Genomic DNA, 14699 nt, shown 5'->3' on the forward strand with positions numbered 1-14699 from the left:
TTTTGTTGACGATTTAGAAAGGGTTGCGGATCAGCTGGGCTTTTAGATTTCAAACCTGAATTTAAGAAAATACCGCTATATTCGGTGATTTGTCAAAGTTTTATCGTGAGATCTTTGAGGTCTAGAAGATTGGTAGTTCTTACGGAAGCTGCCTTTTGGGTTGGGAAGCATTTTATTGAGTCTAAATATGGGATTAGATCGTTGTCTTTGATAAGTCAATAGAATGGTCTTAGCTGACAGATGTCTGGGGGGATGTCCTCGATTCTGTACTTTTGGGTGGTGTGTGGTGATTGTTGTGTATATGGTGTTGTGGGTTGTGTGTTGGTTGTTTGTGGTTATGTAGGTTTTGTTTGTTGTAGTGTGGTGAGTGTGGTGTGGATAGATGTGTGAATGGGTGTTGATTGAGTGTGTATTGGTGAGAGTGTGTTTTGTGTTTGTAGGGGTATGTAGGTATGGTGATTTTGTGGTGGAGGATCGTAGTAAAGAGTGGATGCTTTAATGTGGACGGGATAGGATATTGTTCTGTGTGATTGTTTCTTTGTATTTTCTTTGGTGTGGTGAGTATTTTTGGTGTAGTGTTGTTTGTATCTGTGTATTATAAGTTTGTGCTTGGATACAGTTATGTGACTGTGGTCTGTAATGGCGTACAAATCCTCTTCCCATTCTCTTATGTTGGGAATAGGAAATTTTGTCTAAAGGATAACTTGGTTTTCGGATGGTCCCATTTCTAAGTTAAAGGGGAACTTCGAGGAGGTTGTGGTTTTTGAGGGCGCTATAAAATTTTCTTGCATGGGAAAATTTTTTTAGGATTAGTGTAATGAAGTTTGTGTGTGTGTTTGTGTGTGTGTGTGTGTGCGTGTTGACTTTACCTGTGTTGAATGTGCACTTGGGCTTTATGGTTAATTCCTGCTTCAAGGAGCTGCTAGTACAGCACCTAGTGTCGATATTTTCTTGTAAGCTATATTTTTCAATAAACTGGTTCTAGGAATTATCGACCGGCCATGCGTTGATTGCCGGTTTTCGTACCTTACATTATACCTTCACACATGCAATTCCGCATCTAAAGTCTGTTACTGATGGTCCACGCGTCCAGATTCGCGACCCATTGATACCGTGATAACGTTCGCGGTTTTCGCGCCCGTTAATACACGTGTATAAACAGGAAAACAACTAAACCTATTTATTTTACTAATATTGTTGTTGAAAGTAAACTAATTATTTATGAACTTTGTGTTCAGGTTGATGTTTTCCAAAGTTGTTTCTTTCTAAAACGTGCTTAAAATAGCTTAATTTTTCAATACTCTTCTAGTTTAAATCATAATATATTTTTGTACCAATTTTCTAACATTAACAGTTTTTCTTGTATTACTTGTAAACTATACTTTTTTATTATATCAGGACAAAACTGGTCCATTTCTATTCTGTCTGTGACTATTTTATTTATTCATATCGTGTCGATAAACAGAAAAATAATATCGTGACTTTTAGGCACCTTGTTGCTATTCGGACCACGTCCACTTTTTTAACGTGTGCCGATTTAACCCAGACAGGGCATGCATATTCGCCCGTCGAAAAGCCGAGTACTTTGGCTGTAGTTGGGACGTTCGGCTGGTAATAAAGAAGTAGGGTATTATGGGATGCTACCTTCAGAGCGGTCATTTGACAGTATTGCAATATATTGGATCCTCTGCGTATTCCAGTAGATGCCTGTTTCATCTGATTTTTAGCTTTCTTTTTGCCTCTATCTTAGATGGAAATAACAGACTTGGGTTTTGGTGGGGTTGGGCTTTAGCGATTTCCAATCATAGTAAATTGTAAGATCACGAGTACTTCCTTCGAGGCTGGTTTCAAAAGGAAAGTTGTCAGTATACAGGAAGTGCTCGGCAGTTTGAATCATTGGATGGTCGTTAGTGTTGGCGTTAAACAGCATGGGTCATAGCGGTGCCAGTTTTTCCCTCAATCTTCTTCTTCTTTTGGTATCATAACCCTGGATGGGTCTTTGCCTGTCTGGCTATGTCCTTCCATTCAGATCTCTCTTGTGCCCTTCTTCTTCATTGTCTTATGTTCATTGTTTTCAGGTCGTCTTCCACGTCATCCAACCATCTCGTTCTGGGCCTTCCTTTTTTTCGCCTTCCTATGGGCTTCCATTGTAACATTTTCTTTGTTGTTTTTGCATCGTTTTGTCTCTGCACATGTCCCAGCCATGACAGTCTTTGACTTTTCACAAATCTTACAATGTCATAACCTTCATTTAACTCATTAACCTCGTCGTTTCTCCTGATTCTCCATGTGCCATCTTCCTCTTGTACCGGGCCATATACTTTCCTCAGTATTTTTCTCTCGAATGTCCTGAGTTGGGCTTCATCTTTTTTCGTCCTTTTCCCTCACTAGAGACATAAAATCTCCTGTTTTTAGCAATGATTTTTGTACGGTCGTAAATTTTTTATCTCCTCTTAATGCTCTGACCTTTTCAAGGAGTAGTCTATGACTGACAGTATCGTACGCTGCGGTGGCTACATAGGTCTACGAATATCACACCTATAATTCGTTTTCTTGGTAGTCCTGATCTATGCGTTGAGTGAGATGTAGGGCTTGACTTGTAAAGTTCTTTACCAGCCTGTTTGAGAATAAGAAGAGGCTCGTAAAATTACTTTTTTAAAATTCACAACGCCTTTAGTAAATCTTTTATTATACTAGTATATAAATTTGGAAGAATAGTTTAAGGTGATATCAAGAAAAAAAATACTGGCTAATAAATTTTGACTATAATAACCTTTATTCGTTCTTCTAAAAGAGTACATAATTATATTCTTAGATTCATTTAACAATTATTTGTAGACGTGTTGTACACAATTTAAAACGTTTAACCATTTAAAATGACCATTTTAACAACGCGACTTTCTAGATACAAAAACCATTCTGATTTGGTTCGTATAAAAATTTACTCATGACAATTTAAAAAATCATTACGATATCCAAACATTCTGATATATAGTTAACAATTGAAGATACTTATTCTTAGATAAAAATAAAAAAGTTTATTAGTTAATTCAGAATGATCAAAATAATGAAATATTAGATGAAAACAACATACAACACTAACAACTTTTTAGTTTTGACTAAACATACTAACAACAGTTAGAGTTTTTATACAAAAAAAATAGAATAAATAATTCTTGTCGATAAAGAAGAAAAAAAACTTAATAATTCTGTTTTGGACAACTAGCTTATCATATCAATATATAGACGGTGATATTTCTTTTTATTTTGAGTCTCACCATTCCCCTATATGTATTTTACGGTTTATCAAGCATCAGGAAAAACTTGCAGGAAATTTAAGTAAAAAGAAACAGTCAGTCTACGTGGTAATTACTGTAACACAACATACCAGTGTACTCTTGTGTGTATACAACATACAGTGTACAGAAGCAGCCTTCGAGTACAGTACAATCTCTCTCGAAAGTACTCCTCATTACCTCTGCTTTTTCCACAGTAGTGTAAACTATTCCGTTTTCTCCGTGTAATGGAGGGATTTGCTTTCTGCCGCTTCTCAGTATTTTCTGAAGCCTCCAAATATTTTGCATATTTCGTCCTTGTTCTTCCATGTTTTATGTGGTTTTCCCAGCTTTCACTACGGTGTTGTTGTAGTGCTGTTTTGACCTCTCTGTTTATTTTATTTGCTCTATTTTTATCTGCCTGGTTTCTTGTCCTTCTTGCTGTCTACTTTGCTCTGTGCTTTTCCCTTATCAAGTCTTTTATTACTTGTGGTATATCTTTAAATCTACCCGTGTGAATTTCTACTTCCTCTTCTGTAGTGCTGTTTCTGAGTGTTTGTTGGATGATGTTTTCCAACTCTAGGACTCTGTCTTCTATTTCTCGTGGGTTGTCTATCACTAGAACTATGTTTATTCCAGTGCTCACGATTCTTTTGAAGTTCGTCCACTTTGTTTTCTTTTTAACTCTTTTGATTATACTTTCTTCTTCCCACATTCCTAGTTCTAATAGAATGCGGTTGTGATCGGTTGTGCCTTTGTTTAATGTTTGTAATTATGTTTGTAGTCCTAGTCTTCCAACTACAATGTCTATGTGTGTAGGAAGTCCATTTTCTGGGTAGTGTGTTGGGTCTGTGGGGCCCATTGCCATAACGTCGTCGTTGTTTTCTAAATATGAATTTAGTAGTCTTCCATTTCTGTTCGTAGCTCTGTCGTTCGAGTTAGGGGATCTTGCGTTTACGTCTCCTATTAAAATTGAGGGTTCGTCGTTAAGGAACGGGTTTAAGTCGTCTTCGATCAGTAGATCTTGAAGTTTTACGTAGGCAGAGGTAATTTTGACTTCTCCTTGCCTTATTTTTATTCTTACTGTTGTTGCTTGCATAGTATTCAGTTGTGGTGTTAGTATTCTGATGTGTCATGTCTTTTTGCACTAATATTGCCGTGCCACTTGATCTTCCTGTGTTATCGTTCCTATATATGTCGTAGCCTGGAAACTTAATATTGATGTTGTTCGTCAGCTTTGTTTCCTGTATTGTCACGACATCCATTTCGTATCTGTTGACCAGTTCGTCCAGTATATTCTGGTTGGTCCTTATGCCTCCTGGATTCCAGGACCCTATCCTCAAGTATCCCCTATTTGCTTGCACTAGTTCAGTGCTAGCTTTACGTCGGCGATCGCCTCGTGGACTATCCTAGTAACTAGTTCTTTTACCGAGTTTACTAAGCCATCTTGTTGTTATTTCGAGATGAGAATCGTATTGTCAGTGCTTTGTGCCTTTGCTGCCTGAGAGTATGAAGACCCACTGGATGTAGTTTGTGGCCTTCTTTGTGTCTTTTGGTGACTTTTGGTCTTTCTTTTTGAGGTTGCTGTTGGCGACTACAAGTTGGGCATCTGGGGCACCCTATTAAGTTTTCCGGGTGCTGTCCTTGGCAATTTGCGCATTTTGCCTTTTACTCTTTAGGCATCTGGCAGTCTCTACTTTAGCGACTTTTGCCGCACCTTACACAACGGGGTGTTTTAAAGCATGCTCTTTGTGCGTGATGGCGTCCCTGACAGTTGAAGCACTGCGTGGGTCCTGTTGCCTTTCTAAGATCCTCTATGTGGATTTTCATGTTCATCAAGTTTGTGACGCGCTTTTATATTTATATGTTTCTATAAGGCATTTTCAGATCTCTCGGCCAATAGAAAAATCGGAAGATGTTTTAAGACGGGTCGATGCGCATCGGGGTGCGTATTAGTCCACGCCTAAGGCCCCCGGATGACAATATTCTGGAGACTTTGTAGTATATAATCTAGAAAATTTTCATAACTTAAATACTAGATATAAAGATACCTTACGTATTCTTATATGCAGAGGAACTATATATTTCAGGTCTCCTAATATAATGGAACAAAGACTTTTTAATAAATTACCTTTGCATATAAAATTGTGTAAGAGCATGATAAGCTTTAAACTAAATTTAAAGGAATTTCTGACTACACACATTTTCTATTCAATTGGAGAGTTTGTTCAATTTGAAGTGTTACTCATTTTGTTGTTAGTTTGTTTAGTGTGTTTAGTGTGTTTCTTTACTTGTTTGTTTTATTTAATTAACTGACCAATTCTACACAAACTATGTTTTTCTAAACGAAAATAAAGTATTTATTTATTTATTTATTTATTTATATATATTTGCTACCTTCAAACAGCTGAGATTCACAATAGGATAAACTAAGAAAACAAAATATTAGTATATACTTCAATCCTCAAAATGTTTTACTCTGCATCCATATCTATTATTTTTTAACACTTTAACACTTTAACTGCCACGTAAATTCAGAAATTTTGTACCGGGTCTTCTGGACCAAAATATTTTTTTCTTCTTAATTACTCTATCTGTGTTTGTTTTTAGCAAAAATCATAAAACCAGATTTGTTTTTTGGTTAGTTTTGTAAAAATTACAAATAGTCTGTTATCTTTCCAGTAAGAGAGTGACACGTGTAAGATGCTTCAGTTTGTTATTTACTTCCGGTGGGAGCGTATCGTCGAGTTCACGATTGAAAAAAGTTAATATGGCGTACCATAACAAACAACTCCGTTATTTAGAGTTGGAATTAGAAGCAGAAAAGGTGAGTTGGAGGAGTTTAGAAAAAAAAGTAGTTAGATTTAAATCCTACATATAATATAGATTCAGCGTTGATGAGTGAATTCGACAATGAACCTGTAGCGAAAAAAAAAAAGAAAATTTTGAGAAAACGTTTGTTCACTAAAATCTTAAATAAACTTTTAGTTTGTATAATCCGATTTTTTACTATTAGATTGGCTTCACACAAATGAATTTAAGTTCGTTTCACGTATTATAAATATATCATTTAAATTGCATCTTCAGGACCATCCCGTGTTCAGTCATCTAGAGTAATGGAGGAAGAATCAGACAGTTCTTTGACACAAGATGATGATTTTTTGGCAGATACAGTTAGGCCAGAAGAAAATTCTTTACAAGATTCAAATTGGGGACCTGTTTCCGGAAATTTTCAAATTTTCGATTGACGTTTGAACTTTGGCATTTCTGAACATTTGAAAAACGAAATGGCTGGTAAGAATGAACTTTTTTGAACTGTTTGTCTTTGAAGATGTTAAAAATATGATTGTCCTCGAAACAAAATAGGTATGCAAAGCAACAAATTCTTACTAGAATAGTAAATGAAACAACTACGAAAGAGTCACGTTTTAATTATTGGAAAGAGACTAACTACACTGAAATGCGAACATTGATAGCGCTCCTTCTTTGGATGGGACTAGACTCAAAGCCGTCATTAGCTGATTACTGGCGCAAAATTTCGTTAGTATAACGGAAAACGTCATAATTTTGGAATAAAGCTGTTTGAAATTTGTTTGTTAGAAGGCTATACCCATACAATTAAAATATATTGCGGTAAAGAAAAAATTAATGGACAATCGGTTGCTGAAAGGGTAGTTATGGAAATGATTAAACCTTTATTGGATCAGGGTAGGACTCTTATGACGGACAACTGGTATATATCAGGTAACATTGCTGAAGCTAGATCCACTCAACTTATTGGAAAGATGAGAAAAAACCGAAAAAATCTTCCCAAAGATATTGTAGAAGCCAAACTCAAAAAAGGGGAGATCATTACCAAACAAACTGTGCATGCAACTTCTTCAATGTAGTAATCTACTCCTTCCTGTACCAGTTCAAACCAAACATGAACTTACTCAAAATGCTTTGAATAAAAGAGGCAGATGCACGATTTGTTACAAAAAAAAACTCTGAACTACATGGTTGAATTTATGCTGTAAAAAACACAAAACGAGTAACATGTGTATGCAACGGATGTGAAGAGAGCCTTTTTATGTGTTTAGAATGTTTCTTTGCTAACCATGTTTTCACAAAAAAAAAATAACTAAGACATGAACAACAACACTAACTCTCAGTACTTAATTTTCTAGTTAAAAAAATACTACATTCTATGTTCCTTTTGATTATATAGTATGCTGTACTATCAAAAAAAAATAAAAAAAGTTGATTTTTATTTAATTTTCATTTTATTATCCCTTATATCTTAAAAATTAAAATCCCTTAAAAATTAAAAAAAAACCGGGATATTTTTAAATGTCATAGTTCTACGCCAGACTTAATGATATTCCTATTTAAATACACGGTAAATGTGTAGCAGCCACGGACACGCTGATAAAACCTGTGTCCATTATATGTTCAATGTACACATGACAGAGAACTAAAATTGCCTGTGTCCACATGGCAATTAAAGTGTTAACCATACAAACCTAAAAGACCTCCTAAATACTAGTTCTGTTTGTTCTATTTACTCTTGCAATAACAAGTCCCTCAGTGTTAATACCGCAATATATAAAAAACAAACAACATATAAAAATGAAAAAATACAAACAAAATATAGCCATGATGGCTAGTTGATGACGTCAGTCTGAGGACTGATCGCTTATAGTCACCGTTGAATTTTTATCATAATTTCTGTCTTTATGTCTGTTTCTTTGATGGTAATTTCTCTCCCGAGGTCGTTCTTCTTCCAAGTAAGTGCCATCACTTTCTTCTGAAAACACGTCTTCGAGTTTTCTTCTGCCGCGTGTCTCTTTGTCTGAACGTTTCAGTTTTTGCTTTAGCATCCTTCGTGTTTCTGCATCCATATTTTCGAAAGATTTCTGCTGAGGCTGGTGGTGATTTTTGGCGCTAACTGTCGAACTGGCTGTAGAATAACCAGTGTCTTTGCGTGTATTAGACTTCCTGCAATATTATTATTTATTTATTAACGGATATACCATTTACATTGGAACAAAATATAATATATAAAATTTTTTAAAGTAAGCATAACATTGGAAAATAATTAGTAAAGTTTAACAAAAACTACTAATTAACTTGAATACAAACTAATATCACACAAATAGCAGTCTCTTTATCATATTTTTAAATTGTTCTAAGCCCCTCAGGACTGGAAAAATAAGTCCAGATCACTTTGGTACCTATTATATAGTCTCACCATATGAGTAAGAGGCTGGTATTCATAATTAAATTGATGAAATGGTAGATGAAAGAACGAAGTATGCCTAGTTCCATGAAGAGTGTTAAGACCTAATCGATTTAAAAGTTCAGGGCAATTTATCAAATTACTAGCAATTTTGTAAAGGAATATTAGGCAAAAATAATCTTTTCGCCGATTCATAGAAACCATTTTCAAGTGATCAGCTATCATACTATAACTGTATGGGACAGAAAGGTTATGAAAAGCACTACGGTAATGATAGTGTTTACCAAATTTTTGCTGAACACGATCAAGCTTGTCTATAGATGTTTGATAGTAAGGTCCCCATACAACTATTGCATATTCTAGTCTGGAGCGAATGAGACTATTAAAAAGAATTGGTAAAACAAAACATGAACATTGAGAAGTGTTTCTAGTTATAAACCCTAATTGTTTAAATGCACTGTTTACTGTGACCTCTAGATGCTTACGAAATGTTAATTTACAATCAAAATAAACACCTAAATCCTTAACACAGTCCTACCTAGACAGCTGAGTGTTATCAATGCTATAATCGTAATTTAAAATTGTTTGCTTCCTGTGAAAAGTAATAACACAACACTTATCAATGTTCAATTTTAATTCATTTAGTTTGCACTAATCGCTAAATCTGCTGAGATCCTCTTGTAGCTGAATTTGATCATACTGACAAGTAATGACTTTATAAATTTTTTTATCATCAGCAAAGTTGAGAAATTTTGAATACTTAATGACTTTCTCAACATCGTTAACAAAGAGGACAAAAAGTAGAGCACCACAATGTGACCCCTGTGGTACTCCAGAGAGGACGTCAACATATTGAGACAACACACTTATATAATGGATATTCGATTAGCACAAAATAGTGGCATGTTTTTAAACGTAATATTCATATATGTATAACTTTATTTTGACTTTTATTAGGTCTACATACATACATACTCATCCGTAAAGAGCGGATAAAATTCAAAGACAATTTTTTGAAAAATGCGCATTTTAACCCTTGTGCATCATCCAGATTAATAAATAATTTACATAAACACAATATATTAGCCCCTTGGAACCTTCAGTACCTATTATCATTAGACTCGAGAGCAGTGTATGAATTATTAGTTATGTTTTTAAAAGATAGTAAAATAACCATGTAAATAATTATATATTAGTTAATAACGTAACCTTTGTCTCTAACCCAATTGTTTAAATTCCTTTCTTACCGTGGAATAGTGTTGTATGTAAAAAAAAATGCCTTGATGGGCCCATAGGCGAGAAGAGAGTGACCCTGTTTACCTGTTTACTGTTTTGTATATTTATTTTAATATAAACTCACCTTTTTTCTACCATGTTGAGTCTGGCTGAATGACTAAAAGTCTATGCCAAAAAAAAACCCTTGTGCAATTTCAGTTACGTTGAGCGTGATGTGGAGTCCCACCGACCCCTTTTTAAAAAATTAAAAAAATTTAGGTATTTGAAAAAATTTAACTGAAATAAGTTACAACTGGATGAACTTTATTTTCTCATAGGTATATAAGTATTATATAAAAAAGTTATTAAAATACCTTTATTTTATAGTAGTACTGAAATTTCTCTTTATTATAACGAGCTTCCACAATTTCATCAATTAAAAAAAAAAGTGTTTTTTTGCGAAGTTTAAAATATATACAAAGGTTAAGGGAATACTAGTCATTTATTTTTATGCAAAAAATAAACAAATTTATTTAGTAAAAAATTCTGACAACAGGTAAACTACACTAATTTTAAACAACATTTATTTTTGTTACGATTATTTTGAAGACATTTTGCGCGTATTTTCTTAATACATAATAAACATTAGAGTTTTTACAATCATAGCATAGAAGTCGTTCTATGAAGTTTAGATGTGCATAAATAACAATATTTCCGAATCTCTAATTTTTCTTCGGGTGGAAATTTTACTGGTTCTTCGAGTGCAATTATTCTTCTTGTCGAGTTTTTTATATCTAAGCTAATTCTAGGATTTTCAAATCGTTTCCTCATAAAAGGTTCTGTCAGTCTTTTCGCTAGTGCCTTTATGAATTTAATTCGGGATGTATTTTTAATATTTTTGAAACAATTAGGCATGGCAAATGCATTGACACAACTCATGTCAACTTCCGCTGTAAATTTGGATTATAATGCTACAAAAGGAGAGGTGAATACCATCGGCCAGATGTGTTCATCCTATAGTAGCTCCAGAATTACCCGGAGATGGCCTCTTTTATTATTTTATAGACATCTAGATATAGCAGCAATAATTGCCTATGTTATTTTTAAATTTAATAACCTTGACATTAACAAACGACAAAGAGTATTTCTTAAAGATCTGGTATATGAACTTATAAATGACCACTTAAAATTGAGAGCAACACTAAAAAATCTTTCTAAACAAATTTATGTTTATTTGGAAAAATATAGAGATAATGACGAAATCGTTCAAGAATTTGTCAAACCTGGAATTTTTTACATTTGCGGTAAACACAAAAATAATCGCACGAAAACAATTTGTCAGCAGTGTAAAAATAACGTATGTAAGAAACGTAGCCACATCTCTGTTAAATGGATCCATTGTGATAATAATGAGTAAATGGAAAATAGCGATGAGTATGTTTTATTTGTAATCATAGGTAACTTGTTTTTAATTGTAATAAATAAAATTTAGAAACTAAAAACTTATTTTTAAATACTGAAGAAAACAATGAAATGTCTACCGGATTACTGATACTAAAGTTGACGGCATTGGCAGTATTGCCATTGATAATAAACATAATATTATAGTTAAATATTTTTTATCGATGTATCAATTATTTTAAAAAAAATACTTTTAATGCAATTTACGAAATACCAATAACGTACTTCTTTGCTCTAGTACAAAATATCTCACAAGGTTTTTTTTATTATGTGAAAAATTTTGCCGTGATGGGCTCAAACCAAATTGACAGTACCCCTATTAGATAAAAACACTTATCAAATTCAAAATTACAAAAAACATGTTGACCTGTGTTTTTTATATGAAGTATTTATTTAAAAAATACAATACCTTCCCTCTCGACTATTTTCAAGTCTGCTCGCATCACTATCACTAGAATCTTCTGTGTCCCTACTTTTTCTGCTGCTGGTGCTTCGCACACTTTTATTCGTTATTGTACTCCTTGGACTTCCAGGCTGAGATCTCGGTCTTCGTCTTCGTCTTGGTTCAAATGTAAGAGCACTTTTTGGCAGATTGGAGATTATGGAAATGGTGGAAGCTCTTTCGACGTCATCGGACTTTAAACATATACAAACATATATCAAATTTGGAGATTATACAGAGATAAATGATTTTTTAGTAGTCTAAATCGACACCCCTATCGAATAAGCTTGTAACTCAAGTTAGATCTATTTTCAGATTTCAACACAGGCGAATTCAGTAAAAAATTTTGCACACGTCAATATAAACGCAAAGTTTAATTCTTAATAATGTTTCACTAATACTCCGTTGAAAAAAGTTGTACTTTAACTTACGTATATCATTTTATCGTGAGAAATGCAGTAATGTTACTCCCTATGTCAAATATTTAGTTTCTGTATTGACAATTGTACGAAAGAATATATGTTTTTGTTTGACGATTAAAAAGGTTTTTAAAGGAGTTACAGCTTTGTTGCATGTATGTTTAATTTGTGTATCCCGTAAGTCAATCTTGTTGTATAAAAAGTTTACCGGGGAATCCGACGTATGAGTTGCTGCTTTAATTAGTTTAGTTGATATATTTGACTAATTGTTTCAATATCGAGAAATATTTTTAAAATGAATCGTAATACCTGTATATTAGAATTAGCGTGAAATAGACGCTGAACCTAGTAAGTAATTATCCTTACCATACTTTTGTAAGTAAAAATACGTATTTTATATATTATTATAGATATATATATATATCCGAATGATAGTGATGTAGAGTCTAGTGCTAATAAAGAGCCTTTCTCTGCTAATGTGTCTGAATATGTACCTTCCAGTTCTGAAGGTAAAAAATCAGTTTTTAGAATACCCATTGCTATTTACTTTTTTCTTTTTAAAAGACGACCACAATTGTCTTTTGTTTCAAATTGTTAATTTCTGTTTCTATTGTTATTCTGTGGTCTTTAGGTAGATATACAAATAGTTTTTTTCATCCCTCATTATATTATAAATATCTTATCGCATTAGCGTAAAAGAGTTTAATCATTTCGCTACATATTATTCACGGCAAAGGTTGAAAACAGCAAATGGTGTCCAGTCTTTGAGCAGATTTAAACAACAGTTCTACCCAAGATCCAAGAAAACACAATAGTTCAGCATTGCAATTTTTTTTTAATTTGTTGTTTTTTAATTTACTCTTATTGTGTAAGAATCCGTATTGGGCATCCATTTTTACCAGTAAATCAGTTTACTGGTCGAGACTTCACTATATCTTTTATGAGTATGAACCGATTATCTTTACGAGTTCCACGAAAAGCAAGTATTGCTAGAATCATTGGCTTTAATAGAGTGCAACTTGCTCAGCATTTTGAAATTTTGGAGAACACCATAAAAAAAAATTAAGTTACCTCCCAACTGTATCTATAACGTTGATGAAACGGGCCTTCAGACAGTCCCAAATCATTATCCCCAACAAGCTGCCCCAGTTGGAAAGAGAGGTGTAGCAAAAGCTGTAGCTGGCGAGCAAGGACAAAAAATTTCGGCTGTATGTTGTATGTGTGCAACTGGACTTGTTTGCTCGAAAACAGATGAATCTTCTTCTAATCAAAGACGGGCCCACTGCCTGCGACATTGTTGTTACTGATAGTGGTTACACGAATACTCCCACGTTTATCAAGTACCTAAAGCATTTCCAAAAACATACAAGTCCAACAGAGGAGAACCCTGTTGTTTTGATGCTAGATAATCATGTATCCCACACAACTCTTCAAGCAGTAACATTTGCAAAAGATAATTTCATCCATTTATTAAGTCTGCCACCACATAGCAGCCATAAGATCCAGCCACTCGATTGGGCATTTTTCAAACCATTAAAAGCTTATTATGAGAGCGTTGCTGACAGCTGGACCAGTTCCCATTCAGGACAGGTTCTCTCCATTTACCATATTGCTGGTCTCTTTCCACAGCATTTGCAAAAACTGCTACTGTAGATATAGCAAGAGAGGACTCAGTCTATAGGAATCTACCCAGTAGATACAAATATTTTTTCGAACGTAGATTGTATGCCAGCGGAAGTAACAGAGCAAGATTTAGGTGAAGATTCAGACGATGAAGGTCATGTTTTTATCCAGTTTCAGCAAGAAGAAAAAGAACGTTACTAATGCGATGTAGTCCCAGACGTCGTCGAAATCGGAAGTCAGAATTTCTGTACCTGGTCCTTCAAATATTGAAAAAGAGCCCCAGCCATCATTAAAATCAGAAAAGTCAGTAATGTATCCTTCAGGCATTATTCCGTTCATAAAAATCAAGAAAGAAAGGAAACGAACCAAGAAAAGTTTGAAGTCAACCCTACTAACATCGGCCTGGCTGTTGATTCCAGCTATGTCCATCGATGAAAAAAATATTCGTAGTGGCCACCTACTACAATTACGAGCTATTCGTGATGAAGTGATGATAATAAAATCACGTTTTTCCCTTTTTTTTGTACAAAAGATACCATAGTTATATGTTCCTGAAATCTAAATACCGAGGACTGTGGTTGTCTGTTCTTAATCTGTATAAATTCTGGGGCAATCTCTCGCTTGTTTTTCCTCAGAGTTTCTACAGAAGTTAAACTATGTCGTTCACGCAAAATTTTTACAAATTGGTAAGAGGTATACCAATTATCGAAAGTGATATTTCGATTTTTACCAGAAATTGGTGCTATCAGTCTTTGGACAATATCAATAGGTTTATTGCTTATTTGGTACGGCCAATCTGGCTGGTTCCATGCATAAATTTCTATATTAAAAATATAAAAAGTACGGGAGTCTACTAGGGCCTGAAGTTTTATTCCGTATTTCGCGGGCTTGTTCGGAATATAATACCGGAATGAGCAACGCCCACGAAAAGACTCTAACTTCTCGTCAATAGTCAAGTACTGTCCTAGCGAGTAAGCTTGTTGACAATTTGCGACAAATTTTTCAAAAACTGCCCCAATAGGAGCCAACTTCTCAGACTGTTG

General features: G+C 34.3%; 1 protein-coding gene across 1 annotated transcript in view; it reads right to left on the bottom strand.

Annotated features, from left to right (window-relative positions):
* Positions 1 to 2757: 2757 nt before the first annotated feature.
* The window catches only part of LOC140442072 (transmembrane protein 26), a 33913-nt gene continuing 21971 nt past the window's right edge, over positions 2758 to 14699 (bottom strand). Inside the window, exons 6-7 of the mRNA XM_072533144.1 lie at positions 11582 to 11808; positions 2758 to 8255 (exon numbers count right to left, since the gene is read on the bottom strand). Coding sequence (XP_072389245.1) covers positions 7934 to 8255; positions 11582 to 11808 — 549 coding nt within the window. The 3' untranslated portion in view covers positions 2758 to 7933. The remainder of the gene's footprint in view (positions 8256 to 11581; positions 11809 to 14699) is intronic.

Source organism: Diabrotica undecimpunctata, chromosome 5 (assembly GCF_040954645.1).
Source record: "Diabrotica undecimpunctata isolate CICGRU chromosome 5, icDiaUnde3, whole genome shotgun sequence".
Lineage (NCBI taxonomy): Eukaryota > Metazoa > Arthropoda > Insecta > Coleoptera > Chrysomelidae > Diabrotica > Diabrotica undecimpunctata.